This window comes from Salvelinus fontinalis, chromosome 16, assembly GCF_029448725.1.
Source record: "Salvelinus fontinalis isolate EN_2023a chromosome 16, ASM2944872v1, whole genome shotgun sequence".
Lineage (NCBI taxonomy): Eukaryota > Metazoa > Chordata > Actinopteri > Salmoniformes > Salmonidae > Salvelinus > Salvelinus fontinalis.
The window spans coordinates 49,026,853-49,048,039 of record NC_074680.1 but is presented as its reverse complement, the minus strand read 5'-3'; the positions used below and the strand labels follow the sequence as shown (position 1 = coordinate 49,048,039).

General features: G+C 43.5%; 1 protein-coding gene across 1 annotated transcript in view; it reads right to left on the bottom strand.

Moving 5' to 3' along the window:
* Positions 1 to 6,034: 6,034 nt before the first annotated feature.
* The window catches only part of LOC129813312 (dynactin subunit 1-like), a 75,160-nt gene continuing 60,007 nt past the window's right edge, over positions 6,035 to 21,187 (bottom strand). Inside the window, exon 5 of the mRNA XM_055865654.1 lies at positions 6,035 to 6,784. Within this exon, the coding sequence (XP_055721629.1) occupies positions 6,575 to 6,784 (210 nt within the window). The 3' untranslated portion in view covers positions 6,035 to 6,574. The remainder of the gene's footprint in view (positions 6,785 to 21,187) is intronic.

The window sequence follows — 21,187 nt, the reverse complement described above, 5'->3', positions numbered from 1 at the left end:
GCTGTCCAATAGTAGAGAATCAGGCTGTCCAATAGTAAAGAATCAGGCTGTCCAATAGTAGAGAATCAGGCTGTCCAATAGTAGAGAATCAGGCTGTCCAATAGTAAAGAATCAGGCTGTCCAATAGTAAAGAATCAGGCTGTCCAATAGTAAAGAATCAGGCTGTCCAATAGTAGAGAATCAGGCTGTCCAATAGTAAAGAATCAGGCTGTCCAATAGTAAAGAATCAGGCTGTCCAATAGTAAAGAATCAGGCTGTCCAATAGTAAAGAATCAGGCTGTCCAATAGTAGAGAATCAGGCTGTCCAATAGTAAAGAATCAGGCTGTCCAATAGTAAAGAATCAGGCTGTCCAATAGTAGAGAATCAGGCTGTCCAATAGTAAAGAATCAGGCTGTCCAATAGTCTAGGTTATCTAGTCTAGTCTAGGTTACTGGGCCAGAACAGACTGTAGTCTGGGTGTGTCTAGTCTAGGTTACTGGGCCAGAACAGACTGTAGTCTGTAGATCCATTACCAAAGCGCAGGGGGGAAATCTGTTCTCTTTAAAAATGTAACACTAAGAGTCTCTCTCTCAGGGAGGAGAAGAGGTAGATGGAGGGATGGCCAGAAGGAGGAGAGGGGGATGAATTAGGGAGGAGAGAAGAGGTAGATGGAGGGATGGCCAGAAGGAAGAGAGGGGGATGAATTAGGGAGGAGAGAAGAGGTAGATGGAGGGATGGCCAGAAGGAGGAGAGGGGGATGAATTAGGGAGGAGAGAAGAGGTAGATGGAGGGATCATGTTACTGCTTTAAAAGCAACAGCAGCAAGGTGAAATCACTGTCACTGTATCCGATGGCAGTGTCCCGAGCAGGATGGAGAGATATTCCAACAGAGAGCCATACAGGTGTAGGATTACTGTCCTTACAGCCCCAGGACACTTAGCGGACAGAACACTGCTGACAGTAACAACAATCATCTACACTCCAGAACACATCACCAAATAGACACTTCTAACGTCCCACTTCTGGAGATGCTAAAAGGTACAATTAGTGTTCTATAGAGTCTCATGTTAAACTGCTGGTTAGGGACTCAGACAGACAGTGTTCTATAGAGTCTCATGGCTGGTTAGGGACTCAGACAGACAGTGTTCTATAGAGTCTCATGTTAAACTGCTAGTTAGGGACTCAGACAGTCAGTGTTCTATAGAGTCTCATGGCTGGTTAGGGACTCAGACAGACAGTGTTCTATAGAGTCTCATGTTAAACTGCTGGTTGGGGACTCAGACAGACAGTGTTCTATAGAGTCTCATGTTAAACTGCTGGTTGGGGACTCAGACAGACAGTGTTCTATAGAGTCTCATGTCTGGTTGGGGACTCAGACAGAAGGTTAGTGGCGTCAGTAACATACTGAGATGGCCACAGACTAGAGGGCTGTTTCGGAGAGCAATATGTTAACACCAGACCAGGGTTCAAATATTATTCAAATTCATTTCTGGCCTCTCCTCTCCTCTCTCCTCACTGTCTCTCTCCTCACTGTCTCTCTCCTCGCTGTCTCTCTCCTCACTGTCTCTCTCCTCGCTGTCTCTCTCCTCGCTGTCTCTCTCCTCGCTGTCTCTCTCCTCGCTGTCTCTCTCGGAGCTGTCTCTCTCCTCGCTGTCTCTCCTCGCTGTCTCTCTCGGAGCTGTCTCTCTCCTCACTGTCTCTCTCCTCACTGTCTCTCTCCTCACTGTCTCTCTCCTCGCTGTCTCTCTCCTCACTGTCTCTCTCCTCGCTGTCTCTCTCCTCGCTGTCTCTCTCCTCGCTGTCTCTCTCCTCGCTGTCTCTCTCGGAGCTGTCTCTCTCCTCGCTGTCTCTCTCCTCGCTGTCTCTCTCCTCGCTGTCTCTCTCGGAGCTGTCTCTCTCCTCACTGTCTCTCTCCTCGCTGTCTCTCTCCTCACTGTCTCTCTCCTCGCTGTCTCTCTCGGAGCTGTCTCTCTCGGAGCTGTCTCTCTCGGAGCTGTCTCTCTCGGAGCTGTCTCTCTCGGAGCTGTCTCTCTCCTCACTGTCTCTCTCCTCACTGTCTCTCTCCTCACTGTCTCTCTCCTCGCTGTCTCTCTCCTCACTGTCTCTCTCCTCGCTGTCTCTCTCCTCACTCTCTCTCCTCGCTGTCTCTCTCGGAGCTGTCTCTCTCGGAGCTGTCTCTCTCCTCACTGTCTCTCTCCTCGCTGTCTCTCTCCTCACTGTCTCTCTCGGAGCTGTCTCTCTCGGAGCTGTCTCTCTCCTCACTGTCTCTCTCCTCGCTGTCTCTCTCCTCACTGTCTCTCTCCTCACTGTCTCTCTCCTCGCTGTCTCTCTCCTCGCTGTCTCTCTCGGAGCTGTCTCTCTCCTCACTGTCTCTCTCCTCACTGTCTCTCTCCTCGCTGTCTCTCTCCTCGCTGTCTCTCTCCTCGCTGTCTCTCTCCTCGCTGTCACTCTCCTCGCTGTCTCTCTCCTCACTGTCTCTCTCCTCGCTGTCTCTCTCCTCGCTGTCTCTCTCGGAGCTGTCTCTCTCGGAGCTGTCTCTCTCCTCGCTGTCTCTCTCTGAGCTGTCTCTCTCGGAGCTGTCTCTCTCCTCGCTGTCGCTCTCCTCGCTGTCGCTCTCCTCGCTGTCTCTCTCCTCACTGTCTCTCTCCTCGCTGTCTCTCTCCTCGCTGTCTCTCTCCTCGCTGTCTCTCTCCTCGCTGTCTCTCTCCTCGCTGTCTCTCTCCTCGCTGTCTCTCTCCTCGCTGTCGCTCTCCTCGCTGTCTCTCTCCTCACTGTCTCTCTCCTCACTGTCTCTCTCCTCACTGTCTCTCTCGGAGCTGTCTCTCCCGGAGCTGTCTCTCTCCTCGCTGTCTCTCTCCTCGCTGTCTCTCTCTGAGCTGGCCTCTCTCTCTCTCTGAAATGGCCTCTCCTCTCTCTGAGCTGGCCTCTCCTCTCTGTCTCTCTCTGAGCTGGCCTCTCCTCTCTCGCTCTCTCTGAAATGGCCTCTCCTCTCTCGGAGCTGGCCTCTCCTCTCTCTCTCTCTCTGAAATGGCCTCTCCTCTCTGACTGGAGTCTCTGGGCCCAGAATGTCACCCTGTTCCCTATATAGTGCACTACTGACCAGCCCTTGGCTGCTCCCCTGGTCTAGATAGGGGTCATCACCCCTGGTCTAGATAGGGGCCATCACCCCTGGTCTAGATAGGGGCCATCACCCCTGGTCTAGATAGGGGTCATCACCCCTGGTCTAGATAGGGGTCATCACCCCTGGTCTAGATAGGGGCCATCACCCCTGGTGTAGATAGGGGTCATCACCCCTGGTCTAGATAGGGGCCGTCACCCCTGGTCTAGATAGGGGTCGTCACCCCTGGTCTAGATAGGGGCCGTCACCCCTGGTCTAGATAGGGGTCATCACCCCTGGTCTAGATAGGGGTCATCACCCCTGGTCTAGATAGGGGTCATCACCCCTGGTCTAGATAGGGGCCATCACCCCTGGTCTAGATAGGGGTCATCACCCCTGGTGTAGATAGGGGTCATCTCCGCTACAACTGTGTGTGTGTGTGTGTGTGTGTGTGTGTGTGTGTGTGTGTGTGTGTGTGTGTGTGTGTGTGTGTGTGTGTGTGTGTGTGTGTGTGTGTGTGTGTGTGTGTGTGTGTGTGTGTGTGTGTGTGTGTGTGTGTGTGTGTACAGCAGTACATCACTGAGTAGCACAGTACAGCCCCAGTTAACATGCTACTGTGTAAACAGCCTCAAGAGCCGACATGACAGCTGACCATGTTTGAACCAATGATGATTGAGGAGGGCAGAGAGGGACAGGGAAGGGGGATATGAGCCGTCACTCACAGGGATATGAGCCGTCACTCACAGGGATATGAGCCGTCACTCACAGGGATATGAGCCGTCACTCACAGGGATGAGCAGTCACTCACAGGGATGAGCAGTCACTCACAGGGATATGAGCCTTCACTCACAGGGATGAGTCGTCACTCACAGGGATGAGCCGTCACTCACAGGGATGAGCAGTCACTCATAGGGATGAGCCGTCACTCACAGGGATATGAGCCGTCACTCACAGGGATATGAGCCGTCACTCACAGGGATGAGCAGTCACTCACAGGGATATGAGCCGTCACTCACAGGGATATGAGCCGTCACTCACAGGGATATGAGCCGTCACTCACAGGGATGAGCCGTCACTCACAGGGATGAGCCGTCACTCACAGGGATGAGCTGTCACTCACAGGGATGAGCCGTCACTCACAGGGATGAGCCGTCACTCACAGGGATGAGCCGTCACTCACAGGGATGAGCAGTCACTCACAGGGATATGAGCCGTCACTCACAGGGACTCACAGGGATGAGCTGTCACTCAAAGGGACTCACAGGGATGAGCCGTCACTCACAGGGACTCACAGGGATGAGCCGTCACTCACAGGGACTCACAGGGATGAGCCGTCACTCACAGGGACTCACAGGGATGAGCCCTCACTCACAGGGATGAGCCGTCACTCACAGGGATGAGCCGTCACTCACAGGGATGAGCCGTCACTCACAGGGATATGAGCCGTCACTCACAGGGATGAGCCGTCACTCACAGGGATGAGCCGTCACTCACAGGGATGAGCCGTCACTCACAGGGATGAGCCGTCACTCACAGGGATGAGTCGTTACTCACAGGTATGAGCCGTCACTCACAGGGATATGAGCCGTCACTCACAGGGATGAGCCCTCACTCACAGGGATATGAGCCGTCACTCACAGGGATGAGCCGTCACTCACAGGGATGAGTCGTCACTCACAGGGATGAGCAGTCACTCACAGGGATGAGCCGTCACTCACAGGGATGAGCCGTCACTCACAGGGATGAGCCGTCACTCACAGGGATGAGCAGTCACTCACAGGGATGAGCCCTCACTCACAGGGATGAGCCGTCACTCACAGGGATGAGCCGTCACTCACAGGGATGAGCAGTCACTCACAGGGATGAGCCCTCACTCACAGGGATGAGCCGTCACTCACAGGGATGAGCCCTCACTCACAGGGATATGAGCCGTCACTCACAGGGATGAGCCGTCACTCACAGGGATGAGCCGTCACTCACAGGGATGAGTCGTTACTCACAGGTATGAGCCGTCACACAGGGATATGAGCCGTCACTCACAGGGATGAGCCCTCACTCACAGGGATATGAGCCGTCACTCACAGGGATGAGCCGTCACTCACAGGGATGAGTCGTCACTCACAGGGATGAGCAGTCACTCACAGGGATGAGCCGTCACTCACAGGGATGAGCTGTCACTCACAGGGATGAGCAGTCACTCACAGGGATGAGCCCTCACTCACAGGGATGAGCCGTCACTCACAGGGATGAGCCCTCACTCACAGGGATGAGCCGTCACTCACAGGAATGAGCCCTCACTCACAGGGATATGAGCCGTCACTCACAGGGATGAGCCCTCACTCACAGGGATGAGCCGTCACTCACAGGGATGAGCTGTCACTCACAGGGATGAGCCGTCACTCACAGGGATGAGCCGTCACTCACAGGGATGAGCAGTCACTCACAGGGATGAGCAGTCACTCACAGGGATGAGCTGTCACTCACAGGGATGAGCCGTCACTCACAGGGATGAGCAGTCACTCACAGGGATGAGCCGTCACTCACAGGGATGAGCCGTCACTCACAGGGATGAGCAGTCACTCACAGGGATGAGCCGTCACTCACAGGGATGAGCCGTCACTCACAGGGATGAGCCGTCACTCACAGAAACGTGCATGTACACAAAGACAGACAGGTGTGACGGGAGAACAACAATGGATGGGAGACGTGCTGGGAGAGCTAGGGGTTATGGGTAAATGGAGTTGACGCCTTGTTGCCATGCAGCTAGGCCATTCAGAGCCACGGGTACGGTTACCACGGTTACCACTTTATTATTATGACGACCGGCTGTTACCGAGGAGGTTCGAGAAGCGTGCACCATCTTTTTGGGCTTGGGTCCTCGCTGCTGTGTGGTCAGAGGGAGGAGGTGGGGGGGGGGGGGGGGGGGGGGGTGTAAAGGTGAAAGGTTAGAGGTCACAGAAGTTAAAAGGTTAGAGTTCAACGGTGACATCGTTCTGGAGGTGGCGATGGGAAGTGTCAGGCAGGTGAAAAAAGGTGAAAGGTTAGAGGTCACAGAAGTTAAAAGGTTAGAGTTCAACGGTGACATCGTTCTGGAGGTGGCGATGGGAAGTGTCAGGCAGTCAGTGCTCTACCGTGGATTGAACAGGAGGTAAACAAACAAACGTTTCTACACAGACAAACACTGTTTATTGTACATAACACATCAGTGGAAATGGTAAATACTCAGTCGCTCCCTGCTGTACAGCTCCTTCAGAAAGTCTTCACCCCCCCCTTGTCTTTTTCCCACATTTTGTTGTGTTACAGCCTGAATTATGGATTATCCAGCCTTAAAATGGATTCAATTGGGATTTTTTAGGGGGTCCCTGGTTTACACACAATACCCCATAATGTCAAAGTGGAATTATGTTTTCGGGAATGTTTACAAATTAATTAAAAAATGAAAAGCTGCAATGTCTTGAGTCAATAAGTATTCAACTCCTTTGTTATGGCAAGCCTAATTAAGTTAATTTGCTTAACAAGTCACTTAATAAGTTGCATGGACTCACTCTTGCAATAATAGAGTTTAACATGGTTTTTGAATGACTACCACATCTCTGTACCCCACACATACAATTATCTGTAAGGTCCTTCAGTCGAGCAGTGAATTTCAAACACAGATTCAACCACAAGACCAGAGAGGTTTTCCAATGCCTCGCAAAGAAGGGCACCTGTTGGTAGATGGGTAAAAACAAAAAGCAGACATTGAATATCTTTTTGAGCATGGTGAAGTTATTAATTACTTTGGATGGGGAATTAATACACCCAGTCACTACAAAGATACAGGCGTCCTTCCTAACTCAGTTGCCGGAGAGGAAGGAAACTGCTCAGAGATTTCATCATGAGATCAATAGTGACTTTAAAACAGTTACAGAGTTGAGGGGCTGGGATTGGAGAAAACTGTGGATGGATCAACAACATTGTAGTTACTCCACAATACTAGACTAATTGACAGTGTGAAAAGAAGGAAGCCTGTACAGAATAAAGACTATTCCAAAAGAGGGAAGGTAGAGAGAGAAGGAAGAAGAAGAGGAGGAGCAGGAGGGAGGAGATGGTTTGTTGAGGAGGAGGACCAGGAGGGAGGAGATGGTTTGGTAAAGTGGAGGAGCAGGAGGGAGAAGGTATTCTGGTGCCTTTAGGGTAATTCAGATTGATGATTGAGGACCAGGAGGGAGAAGGTATTCTGGTGCCTTTAGGGTAATTCAGATTGAGGACCAGGAGGGAGAAGGTGTTCTGGTTTCTCTAGGGTAATTCAGGAAGCTGATTGAGGACCAGGAGGGAGAAGGTATTCTGGGTAATTCAGATTGAGGACCAGGAGGGAGAAGGTATTCTGGGTAATTCAGATTGAGGACCAGGAGGGAGAAGGTATTCTGGGTAATTCAGATTGAGGACCAGGAGGGAGAAGGTGTTCTGGGTAATTCAGATTGAGGACCAGGAGGGAGAAGGTGTTCTGGGTAATTCAGATTGAGGACCAGGAGGGAGAAGGTGTTCTGGGTAATTCAGATTGAGGACCAGGAGGGAGAAGGTGTTCTGGGTAATTCAGATTGAGGACCTTACTGTATAACTGATGATTTTGTTTGTTTTTGATGACCGTGTTTTCTTTCTGATTGCATTCTTTATTTTTATTTGTTTATTTGATTTGTTTATTTCTGTAATTTCAGTAGTTCAGGGCTTACCTGTACAGAGCCTTCGGAAAAGTATTCCGACCCCTTGACTTTTTCCACATTTTGTTACATTACAGCCTTATTCTATTCTTATTCATAATACCCCATAATGACAAAGCGAAAACAGGTTTTTAGATATTTAATTTTTTTATTAAAAAAACAAAACAGAAATACCTTATTTACCTAAGTATTCAGACCCTTTGCTATGAGACTTGAAATTGAGCTCAGGTGCATCCTGTTTCCTTTGATCATCCTTGTGATGTTTCTACAACTTGATTGGAGTCCACCTGTGGTAAATTCAATTAATTGCACATGATTTGGAAAGGCACATACCTGTCTATATAAGGTCCTACAGTTGACAGTGCATGTCAGAGCAAAAACCAAGCCATGAGGTCGAAGGAATTGTCCGTAGAGCTCAGAGACAGGATTGTATAGAGGTACCAAAACATTTCTGCAGCATTGAAGGTCCCGAAGAACACAGTGGCCTCCATCGTTCTTAAATGGAAGATGGGAGAACCTTCCAGAAGGACAACCATCTCTGCAGCACTCCACGAATCAGGCCTTTATGGTTAAAGGGACAGATGGAAGCCACATCTCAGTAAAAGGCACATGACAGCCCGCTTAGAGTTTGCCAAAAGGCACCTAAAGACTCTCAGACCATGAGAAACAGGATTCTCTGCTCTGATTAAACCAAGATTGAACTCTAGTTTGTATGTCAAGCGTCACGCCTGGAGGAAACCTGGCAGCATCCCTACGGTGAAGCCTGGTGGTGGCAGCATCATGCTGTGGGGATGTTTTTCAGTGGCAGGGACTGGGAGACTAGTCAGGATTGAAGGAAAGATGAACGGAGCAAAGTACAGAGAGATCCTTGATGAAAACCTGCTTCAGAGCGTTCAGGACCTCAGACTGGGGTGAAGGTTCACCTTCCAACAGGACAACGACCCTAAACACACAGCCAAGACAACGCAGGAGTGGCTTCGAGACAGTCTCTGAATCTCCTTGAGAAGCCCAGCCAGAGCCCGGACTTGAACCCGATCGACCATGTCTGGAGAGACCTGAAAATAGCTGTGCAGCGACGTTCCCCATCCAACCTGACAGAGCTTGAGAGGATCTGCAGAGAAGAATGGGAGGAACTCCCCAAATACAGGTGTGCCAAGCTTGTAGCGTCATACCCAAGAAGACTAGAGGCTGTAATCACTGATTCAACAAAGTACTGAGTAAAGGGTCTGAAAATTTGAGTAAATGTGTTTTTTCAGTTTTTTATTTTTAATAAATTAGTAAACATTTTTAAAAACCTGTTTTTGCTTCGTCATTATGTGGTATTGTGTGTAGATTGATGAGTGGAGGGGATTTTATTTTTTAACAGTAAGGCTGTAACGTAACAAAACAATGGAAAAAGTCCCAGGGTCTGAATACTTTCCGAAGGCTCTATATAAGAGCCCAAGGTCTCAGTACGACTCCCTGACAAAATAAAGATATAGTCTACTAGTCTACTAGTCTCTAGTATCTAGTCTACTAGTCTACTAGTCTACTAGCCTACTAGCCTACTAGCCTACTAGTCTCTAGTCTACTAGTCTACTAGCCTACTAGTCTACTAGTCTCTAGTCTCTAGTCTACTAGTCTACTAGCCTACTAGTCTACTAGTCTCTAGTCTACTAGCCTACTAGCCTACTAGCCTACTAGCCTACTAGTCTACTAGTCTACTAGTCTACTAGTCTACTAGTCTCTAGTCTCTAGTCTACTAGTCTACTAGCCTACTAGTCTCTAGTCTACTAGCCTACTAGCCTACTAGTCTACTAGTCTCTAGTCTCTAGTCTCTAGTCTACTAGTCTACTAGTCTCTAGTCTACTAGTCTACTAGTCTACTAGTCTACTAGTCAAATAGCCTACTAGTCTCTAGTCTACTAGTCTACTAGCCTACTAGTCTACTAGCCTTCTAGTCTACTAGCCTACTAGTCTACTAGCCTTCTAGTCTACTAGTCTACTAGCCTACTAGTCTCTAGTCTACTAGCCTACTAGTCTCTAGTCTCTAGTCTACTAGCCTACTAGTCTACTAGCCTACTAGTCTCTAGTCTACTAGTCTAATAGTCTCTAGTCTACTAGCCTACTAGTCTCTAGTCTACTAGCCTACTAGCCTACTAGCCTACTAGTCTACTAGCCCACTAGTCTACTAGTCTACTAGTCTACTAGCCTACTAGTCTCTAGTCTACTAGCCTACTAGTCAAATAGACTACTAGTCTCTAGTCTACTAGCCTACTAGGCTCTAGTCTACTAGCCTACTAGTCAAATAGACTACTAGTCTCTAGTCTACTAGTCTACTAGCCTCTAGTCTACTAGCCTACTAGTCAAATAGACTACTAGTCTCTAGTCTACTAGCCTCTAGTCTACTAGCCTCTAGTCTACTAGCCTCTAGTCTACTAGTCTACTAGCCTACTGGTCTACTAACCTACTAGTCAAATAGACTACTAGTCTCTAGTCTACTAGCCTACTAGTCTACTAACCTACTAGTCTCTAGTCTACTAGTCTACTAGCCCCTAGTCTACTAGCCTACTAGTCTCTAGTCTACTAGTCTCTAGTCTAATAGCCTACTAGTCTCTTGTCTACTAGCCTACTAGTCAAATAGACTACTAGTCTCTAGTCTACTAGCCTCTAGTCTACTAGCCTCTAGTCTACTAGCCTCTAGTCTACTAGTCTACTAGCCTACTGGTCTACTAACCTACTAGTCAAATAGACTACTAGTCTCTAGTCTACTAGCCTACTAGTCTACTAACCTACTAGTTTCTAGTCTACTAGCCTACTAGTCTCTAGTCTACTAGTCTCTAGTCTACAACCCTACTAGTCTCTAGTCTACTAACCTACTAGTCTCTAGTCTACTAACCTACTAGTCTCTAGTCTACTAGTCTACTAGTCTACTAGTCTCTAGTCTACTAGCCTACTAGTCTACTAGCCTACTAGTCTCTAGTCTACTACTCTACTAGTCTCTAGTCTACTAGCCTACTAGTCTACTAACCTACTAGTCTCTAGTCTACTAGTCTACTAGCCCCTAGTCTACTAGCCTACTAGTCTCTAGTCTACTAGTCTACTAGTCTCTAGTCTAATAGCCTACTAGTCTCTTGTCTACTAGCCTACTAGTCAAATAGACTACTAGTCTCTAGTCTACTAGCCTCTAGTCTACTAGCCTCTAGTCTACTAGCCTCTAGTCTACTAGTCTACTAGCCTACTGGTCTACTAACCTACTAGTCAAATAGACTACTAGTCTCTAGTCTACTAGCCTACTAGTCTACTAACCTACTAGTTTCTAGTCTACTAGCCTACTAGTCTCTAGTCTACTAGTCTCTAGTCTACTAGCCTACTAGTCTCTAGTCTACTAACCTACTAGTCTCTAGTCTACTAACCTACTAGTCTCTAGTCTACTAGTCTACTAGTCTACTAGTCTCTAGTCTACTAGCCTACTAGTCTACTAGCCTACTAGTCTCTAGTCTACTAACCTACTAGTCTCTAGTCTACTAACCTACTAGTCTCTAGTCTACTAGTCTACTAGTCTACTAGTCTCTAGTCTACTAGCCTACTAGTCTACTAGCCTACTAGTCTCTAGTCTACTAGTCTACTAGTCTACTAGTCTCTAGTCTACTAGCCTACTAGTCTACTAGTCTACTAACCTACTAGTCTCTAGTCTACTAACCTACTAGTCTCTAGTCTACTAGCCTACTAGTCTCTAGTCTACTAACCTACTAGTCTACTAGCCTACTAGTCTCTAGTCTACTAGCCTACTAGTCTCTAGTCTACTAGCCTACTAGTCTCTAGTCTACTAGCCTACTAGTCTCTAGTCTACTAACCTACTAGTCTACTAGCCTACCAGTCTCTAGTCTACTAGCCTACTAGTCTCTAGTCTACTAGCCTACTAGTCTCTAGTCTACTAACCTACTAGTCTACTAGCCTACTAGTCTCTAGTCTACTAGCCTACTAGTCTCTGGTCTACTAGCCTACTAGCCTACTAGTCTCTAGTCTACTAACCTACTAGTCTCTAGTCTACTAGCCTACTAGTCTCTAGTCTACTAGCCTACTAGTCTCTAGTCTACTAGTCTACCAGCCTACTAGTCTCTAGTCTTCTAGTCTACTAGCCTACTAGTCTCTAGTCTACTAGTCTACTAGCCTACTAGTCTACTAGTCTATTAGCCTACTAGTCTACCAGTCTACTAGTCTCTAGTCTACTAGTCTACAAGCCTACTAGTCTCTAGTCTATTAGCCTACTAGTCTACCAGTCTACTAGTCTCTAGTCTACTACTCTACAAGCCTACTAGTCTCTAGTCTACTAGCCTACTAGTCTACTAGCCTCTAGTCTACTAGTCCCTAGTCTACTAGCCTACTAGTCTACCAGCCTACTAGTCTCTAGTCTACTAGTCTACTAGTCTCTAGTCTACTAGCCTCTAGTCTACTAGTCTCTAGTCTACTAGTCTCTAGTCTAATAGTCTCTAGTCTACTAGCCTACTAGTCTACTAGTCTCTAGTCTACTAGTCTCTAGTCTACTAGCCTACTAGTCTACTAGTCCACTAGTCTCTAGACTACTAGTCTACTAGTCTCTAATCCACTAGTCTCTAGTCGACTAGTCTACTAGTCCACTAGTCTCTAGTCTACTACTCTACAAGCCTACTAGTCTCTAGTCTACTAGCCTACTAGTCTACTAGCCTCTAGTCTACTAGTCCCTAGTCTACTAGCCTTCTAGTCTACCAGCCTACTAGTCTCTAGTCTACTAGTCTACTAGTCTCTAGTCTACTAGTCTCTAGTCTACTAGTCTCTAGTCTAATAGTCTCTAGTCTACTAGCCTACTAGTCTACTAGTCTCTAGTCTACTAGTCTCTAGTCTACTAGCCTACTAGTCTACTAGTCCACTAGTCTCTAGACTACTAGTCTACTAGTCTCTAATCCACTAGTCTCTAGTCGACTAGTCTACTAGTCCACTAGTCTCTAGTCTACTAGACTAAAAGTCCCTAGTCTACTAGCCTACTAGTCTACTAGTCTCTAGTCTACTAGCCTCTAGTCTACTAGCCTACTAGTCTACTAGTCTCTAGTCTACCTGCCTCTAGTCTACTAGCCCCTAGTCTACTAGTCTCTAGTCTACTAGTCTACTAGTCTACTAGCCTACTAGCCTACTAGTCTCTAGTCTACTAGCCTCTAGTCTACTAGTCTACCAGTCTACTAAACTACTAGTTTACTAGCCTACTAGTCTACTTTTCTATTAGTCTACTAGCATACTAGTCTACTAGTCTACTAGCCTACTAGTCTACTAGCATACTAGTCTACTAGCCTACTAGTCTACTAGTCTCTAGTCTACTAGCCTACTAGTCTACTAGTCTACTAGTCTACTAGTCTCTAGTCTACTATCCTACTAGCCTACTAGTCTCTAGTCTACTAGTCTACTAGCCTACTAGTCTCTAGTCCACTAGTCTCTAGTCTACTAGCCTACTAGTCTTTTATCTACTAGCCTACTAGTCTACTAGTCTCTAGTCTACTAGCCTATTAGTCTACTAAACTACTAGTCTACTAGCCTACTAATCTACTAGCCTACTAGTCTCTAGTCTACTAGTCTACTAGTCTCTAGTCTACTAGCCTACTAGTCTCTAGTCTACTAGTCTACTAGTCTCTAGTCTACTATTCTTTAGTCTAGTCTACTAGTCTCTAGTCTACTATTCTCTAGTCTAGTGTACTAGTCTACTAGTCTACTAGCCTACTAGTCTACTATTCTCTAGTCTAGTGTACTAGTCTACTAGTCTACTAGTCTACTAGTCTACTATTCTCTAGTCTAGTGTACTAGTCTACTAGTCTACTAGCCTACTAGTCTACTAGTCTACTATTCTCTAGTCTACTAGCCTACTAGTCTACTATTCTCTAGTCTACTAGTCTACTAGCCTACTAGTCTACTATTCTCTAGTCTACTAGCCTACTAGTCTACTATTCTCTAGTCTACTAGCCTACTAGTCTACTATTCTCTAGTCTACTAGTCTACTAGCCTACTAGTCTACTAGCCTACTAGTCTACTAGTCTACTAGTCTACTAGTCTAGTCTACTAGTCTACTATTCTCTAGTCTACTAGTCTACTAGCCTACTAGTCTACTAGCCTACTAGTCTACTAGTCTACTATTCTCTAGTCTAGTCTACTAGTCTACTAGTCTACTATTCTCTAGTCTAGTCTACTAGTCTACTATTCTCTAGTCTAGTCTACTAGTCTACTAGTCTACTAGTCTACTATTCTCTAGTCTAGTCTACTAGTCTACTATTCTCTAGTCTAGTCTACTAGTCTACTATTCTCTAGTCTAGTCTACTAGTCTACTATTCTCTAGTCTAGTCTACTAGTCTACTATTCTCTAGTCTACTAGCCTACTAGTCTACTATTCTCTAGTCTAGTCTACTAGTCTACTATTCTCTAGTCTAGTCTACTAGTCTACTATTCTCTAGTCTAGTCTACTAGTCTACTATTCTCTAGTCTAGTCTACTAGTCTACTAGTCTACTAGTCTACTATTCTCTAGTCTAGTCTACTAGTCTACTAGTCTACTATTCTCTAGTCTAGTCTACTAGTCTACTATTCTCTAGTCTAGTCTACTAGTCTACTATTCTCTAGTCTAGTCTACTAGTCTACTATTCTCTAGTCTAGTCTACTAGTCTACTATTCTCTAGTCTAGTGTACTAGTCTACTAGTCTACTAGTCCACTAGTCTACTATTCTCTAGTCTAGTGTACTAGTCTACTAGTATCTAGTCTAGCCTACTAGTCTCTAGTCTACTAGTCTACTAGTCTCTAGTCTACTATTCTCTAGTCTAGTGTACTAGTCTACTAGTCTACTAGCCTACTAGTCTACTAGTCTACTATTCTCTAGTCTAGTCTACTAGCCTCTAGTCTACTCTTCTCTAGTCTAGTCTACTAGTCTCTAGTCTACTATTCTCTAGTCTAGTGTACTAGTCTACTAGTCCACTAGCCTACTAGTCTACTATTCTCTAGTCTAGTGTACTAGTCTACTAGTCTACTAGTCTACTAGTCTACTATTCTCTAGTCTAGTGTACTAGTCTACTAGTCTACTAGCCTACTAGTCTACTAGTCTACTATTCTCTAGTCTACTAGTCTACTATTCTCTAGTCTACTAGCCTACTAGTCTACTATTCTCTAGTCTACTAGCCTACTAGTCTACTATTCTCTAGTCTACTAGTCTACTAGCCTACTAGTCTACTAGCCTACTAGTCTACTATTCTCTAGTCTACTAGCCTACTAGTCTACTATTCTCTAGTCTACTAGTCTACTAGCCTACTAGTCTACTATTCTCTAGTCTACTAGCCTACTAGTCTACTATTCTCTAGTCTACTAGTCTACTAGCCTACTAGTCTACTAGCCTACTAGTCTACTAGTCTACTAGTCTACTAGTCTACTAGTCTAGTCTACTAGTCTACTATTCTCTAGTCTACTAGTCTACTAGCCTAATAGTCTACTAGCCTACTAGTCTACTAGTCTACTAGTCTACTAGTCTAGTCTACTAGTCTACTATTCTCTAGTCTAGTCTACTAGTCTACTAGTCTACTATTCTCTAGTCTAGTCTACTAGTCTACTATTCTCTAGTCTAGTCTACTAGTCTACTAGTCTACTAGTCTACTATTCTCTAGTCTAGTCTACTAGTCTACTATTCTCTAGTCTAGTCTACTAGTCTACTATTCTCTAGTCTAGTCTACCTGTCTACTATTCTCTAGTCTACTAGCCTACTAGTCTACTATTCTCTAGTCTAGTCTACTAGTCTACTATTCTCTAGTCTAGTCTACTAGTCTACTATTCTCTAGTCTAGTCTACTAGTCTACTATTCTCTAGTCTAGTCTACTAGTCTACTAGTCTACTAGTCTCTAGTCTAGTCTACTAGTCTACTAGTCTACTAGTCTACTATTCTCTAGTCTAGTCTACTAGTCTACTATTCTCTAGTCTAGTCTACTAGTCTACTATTCTCTAGTCTAGTCTACTAGTCTACTAGTCTACTATTCTCTAGTCTAGTCTACTAGTCTACTAGTCTACTAGTCTACTAGTCTACTATTCTCTAGTCTAGTGTACTAGTCTACTAGTATCTAGTCTAGTCTACTAGTCTCTAGTCTACTAGTCTACTATTCTCTAGTCTAGTCTACTAGTCTACTATTCTCTAGTCTAGTCTACTAGTCTACTATTCTCTAGTCTAGTCTACTAGTCTACTATTCTCTAGTCTAGTCTACTAGTCTACTATTCTCTAGTCTAGTCTACTAGTCTACTATTCTCTAGTCTAGTCTACTAGTCTACTATTCTCTAGTCTAGTCTACTAGTCTACTATTCTCTAGTCTAGTCTACTAGTCTACTATTCTCTAGTCTAGTCTACTAGTCTACTATTCTCTAGTCTAGTGTACTAGTCTACTAGTCTACTATTCTCTAGTCTAGTGTACTAGTCTACTAGTCTACTAGCCTACTAGTCTACTAGTCTACTATTCTCTAGTCTACTAGCCTACTAGTCTACTATTCTCTAGTCTACTAGTCTACTAGCCTACTAGTCTACTAGTCTACTAGTCTACTATTCTCTAGTCTACTAGCCTACTAGTCTACTATTCTCTAGTCTACTAGTCTACTAGCCTACTAGTCTACTATTCTCTAGTCTACTAGCCTACTAGTCTACTATTCTCTAGTCTACTAGTCTACTAGCCTACTAGTCTACTAGCCTACTAGTCTACTAGTCTACTAGTCTAGTCTACTAGTCTACTATTCTCTAGTCTACTAGTCTACTAGCCTACTAGTCTACTAGCCTACTAGTCTACTAGTCTACTAGTCTAGTCTACTAGTCTACTATTCTCTAGTCTAGTCTACTAGTCTACTATTCTCTAGTCTAGTCTACTAGTCTACTAATCTCTAGTCTAGTCTACTTTTCTACTAGTCTACTAGTCTACTATTCTCTAGTCTAGTCTACTAGTCTACTATTCTCTAGTCTAGTCTACTAGTCTACTATTCTCTAGTCTAGTCTACTAGTCTACTATTCTCTAGACTAGTCTACTAGTCTACTATTCTCTAGTCTAGTCTACTAGTCTACTAGTCTACTAGTCTACTATTCTCTAGTCTAGTCTACTAGTCTACTAGTCTACTATTCTCTAGTCTAGTCTACTAGTCTACTATTCTCTAGTCTAGTCTACTAGTCTACTATTCTCTAGTCTAGTCTACTAGTCTACTATTCTACTATTCTCTAGTCTAGTCTACTAGTCTACTAGTCTACTATTCTCTAGTCTAGTCTACTAGTCTACTATTCTCTAGTCTAGTCTACTAGTCTACTATTCTCTAGTCTAGTCTACTAGTCTACTATTCTCTAGTCTAGTCTACTAGTCTACTAGTCTACTATTCTCTAGTCTAGTCTACTAGTCTACTATTCTCTAGTCTAGTCTACTAGTCTAGTCTACTAGTCTACTATTCTCTAGTCTAGTCTACTAGTCTACTATTCTCTAGTCTAGTCTACTAGTCTACTATTCTCTAGTCTAGTCTACTAGTCTACTAGTCTACTAGTCTACTATTCTCTAGTCTAGTCTACTAGTCTACTATTCTACTATTCTCTAGTCTAGTCTACTAGTCTACTATTCTCTAGTCTAGTCTACTAGTCTACTATTCTCTAGTCTAGTGTACTAGTCTACTAGTCTACTATTCTCTAGTCTAGTCTACTAGTCTACTATTCTCTAGTCTAGTCTACTAGTCTACTATTCTCTAGTCTAGTCTACTAGTCTACTATTCTACTATTCTCTAGTCTAGTCTACTAGTCTACTAGTCTACTATTCTCTAGTCTAGTCTACTAGTCTACTATTCTCTAGTCTAGTCTACTAGTCTACTATTCTCTAGTCTAGTCTACTAGTCTACTATTCTCTAGTCTAGTCTACTAGTCTACTATTCTCTAGTCTAGTCTACTAGTCTACTAGTCTACTAGTCTACTATTCTCTAGTCTAGTCTACTAGTCTCTAGTCTACTATTCTCTAGTCTAGTCTACTAGTCTACTATTCTCTAGTCTAGTCTACTAGTCTACTATTCTCTAGTCTAGTCTACTAGTCTACTATTCTCTAGTCTAGTCTACTAGTCTACTATTCTCTAGTCTAGTCTACTAGTCTACTAGTCTACTAGTCTACTATTCTCTAGTCTAGTCTACTAGTCTACTATTCTACTATTCTCTAGTCTAGTCTACTAGTCTACTATTCTCTAGTCTAGTCTACTAGTCTACTATTCTCTAGTCTAGTGTACTAGTCTACTAGTCTACTAGTCTACTATTCTCTAGTCTAGTGTACTATTCTACTATTCTCTAGTCTAGTCTACTAGTCTACTATTCTCTAGTCTAGTCTACTAGTCTACTATTCTCTAGTCTAGTGTACTAGTCTACTAGTCTACTATTCTCTAGTCTAGTCTACTAGTCTACTATTCTCTAGTCTAGTGTACTAGTCTACTAGTCTACTAGTCTACTAGTCTACTAGTCTAGTCTACTAGTCTACTATTCTCTAGTCTAGTCTACTAGTCTACTAGTCTACTATTCTCTAGTCTAGTCTACTAGTCTACTAATCTCTAGTCTAGTCTACTAGTCTACTAGTCTACTAGTCTACTATTCTCTAGTCTAGTCTACTAGTCTACTAGTCTACTATTCTCTAGTCTAGTCTACTAGTCTACTATTCTCTAGTCTAGTCTACTAGTCTACTATTCTCTAGTCTACTAGCCTACTAGTCTACTATTCTCTAGTCTAGTCTACTAGTCTACTATTCTCTAGTCTAGTCTACTAGTCTACTATTCTCTAGACTAGTCTACTAGTCTACTATTCTCTAGTCTAGTCTACTAGTCTACTAGTCTACTAGTCTACTATTCTCTAGTCTAGTCTACTAGTCTACTAGTCTACTATTCTCTAGTCTAGTCTACTAGTCTACTATTCTCTAGTCTAGTCTACTAGTCTACTATTCTCTAGTCTAGTCTACTAGTCTACTATTCTACTATTCTCTAGTCTAGTCTACTAGTCTACTAGTCTACTATTCTCTAGTCTAGTCTACTAGTCTACTATTCTCTAGTCTAGTCTACTAGTCTACTATTCTCTAGTCTAGTCTACTAGTCTACTATTCTCTAGTCTAGTCTACTAGTCTACTAGTCTACTAGTCTACTATTCTCTAGTCTAGTCTACTAGTCTACTATTCTCTAGTCTAGTCTACTAGTCTAGTCTACTAGTCTACTATTCTCTAGTCTAGTCTACTAGTCTACTATTCTCTAGTCTAGTCTACTAGTCTACTATTCTCTAGTCTAGTCTACTAGTCTACTAGTCTACTAGTCTACTATTCTCTAGTCTAGTCTACTAGTCTACTATTCTACTATTCTCTAGTCTAGTCTACTAGTCTACTATTCTCTAGTCTAGTCTACTAGTCTACTATTCTCTAGTCTAGTGTACTAGTCTACTAGTCTACTAGTCTACTATTCTCTAGTCTAGTCTACTAGTCTACTATTCTCTAGTCTAGTCTACTAGTCTACTATTCTCTAGTCTAGTCTACTAGTCTACTATTCTACTATTCTCTAGTCTAGTCTACTAGTCTACTAGTCTACTATTCTCTAGTCTAGTCTACTAGTCTACTATTCTCTAGTCTAGTCTACTAGTCTACTATTCTCTAGTCTAGTCTACTAGTCTACTATTCTCTAGTCTAGTCTACTAGTCTACTATTCTCTAGTCTAGTCTACTAGTCTACTAGTCTACTAGTCTACTATTCTCTAGTCTAGTCTACTAGTCTCTAGTCTACTATTCTCTAGTCTAGTCTACTAGTCTACTATTCTCTAGTCTAGTCTACTAGTCTACTATTCTCTAGTCTAGTCTACTAGTCTACTATTCTCTAGTCTAGTCTACTAGTCTACTATTCTCTAGTCTAGTCTACTAGTCTACTAGTCTACTAGTCTACTATTCTCTAGTCTAGTCTACTAGTCTACTATTCTACTATTCTCTAGTCTAGTCTACTAGTCTACTATTCTCTAGTCTAGTCTACTAGTCTACTATTCTCTAGTCTAGTGTACTAGTCTACTAGTCTACTAGTCTACTATTCTCTAGTCTAGTGTACTAGTCTACTATTCTCTAGTCTAGTCTACTAGTCTACTATTCTCTAGTCTAGTCTACTAGTCTACTATTCTCTAGTCTAGTGTACTAGTCTACTAGTCTACTATTCTCTAGTCTAGTCTACTAGTCTACTATTCTCTAGTCTAGTGTACTAGTCTACTAGTCTACTATTCTCTAGTCTAGTCTACTAGTCTACTATTCTCTAGTCTAGTGTACTAGTCTACTAGTCTACTAGTCTACTATTCTCTAGTCTAGTGTACTAGTCTACTATTCTCTAGTCTAGTCTACTAGTCTACTATTCTCTAGTCTAGTGTACTAGTCTACTATTCTCTAGTCTAGTCTACTAGTCTACTATTCTCTAGTCTAGTGTACTAGTCTACTAGTCTACTATTCTCTAGTCTAGTGTACTAGTCTACTATTCTCTAGTCTAGTCTACTAGTCTACTATTCTCTAGTCTAGTCTACTAGTCTACTATTCTCTAGTCTAGTGTACTAGTCTACTAGTCTACTATTCTCTAGTCTAGTGTACTAGTCTACTATTCTCTAGTCTAGTCTACTAGTCTACTATTCTCTAGTCTAGTGTACTAGTCTACTATTCTCTAGTCTAGTCTACTAGTCCACTAGTCTACTATTCTCTAGTCTAGTCCACTAGTCTACTAGTCTACTATTCTCTAGTCTAGTCCACTAGTCTACTAGTCTACTATTCTCTAGTCTAGTCTACTAGTCTCTAGTCTAGTCTACTATTCTCTAGTCTAGTCTACTAGTCTACTAGTCTACTAGTCTACTATTCTCTAGTCTAGTCTACTAGTCTACTAGTCTACTAGTCTACTATTCTCTAGTCTAGTCTACTAGTCTACTATTCTCTAGTCTAGTCTACTATTCTCTAGTCTAGTCTACTAGTCTACTATTCTCTAGTCTAGTCTACTATTCTCTAGTCTAGTCTACTAGTCTACTATTCTCTAGTCTAGTCTACTATTCTCTAGTCTACTAGTCTACTAGTCTCTAGTCTAGTCTACTAGTCTCTAGTCTAGTCTACTAGTCTACTATTCTCTAGTCTAGTCTACTAGTCTACTATTCTCTAGTCTACTAGTCTACTAGTCTACTATTCTCTAGTCTAGTCTACTAGTCTACTATTCTCTAGTCTAGTCTACTAGTCTACTATTCTCTAGTCTAGTCTACTAGTCTACTAGTCTACTATTCTCTAGTCTAGTCTACTAGTCTACTATTCTCTAGTCTAGTCTACTAGTCTACTATTCTCTAGTCTAGTCTACTAGTCTACTATTCTCTAGTCTAGTCCACTAGTCTACTAGTCTACTATTCTCTAGTCT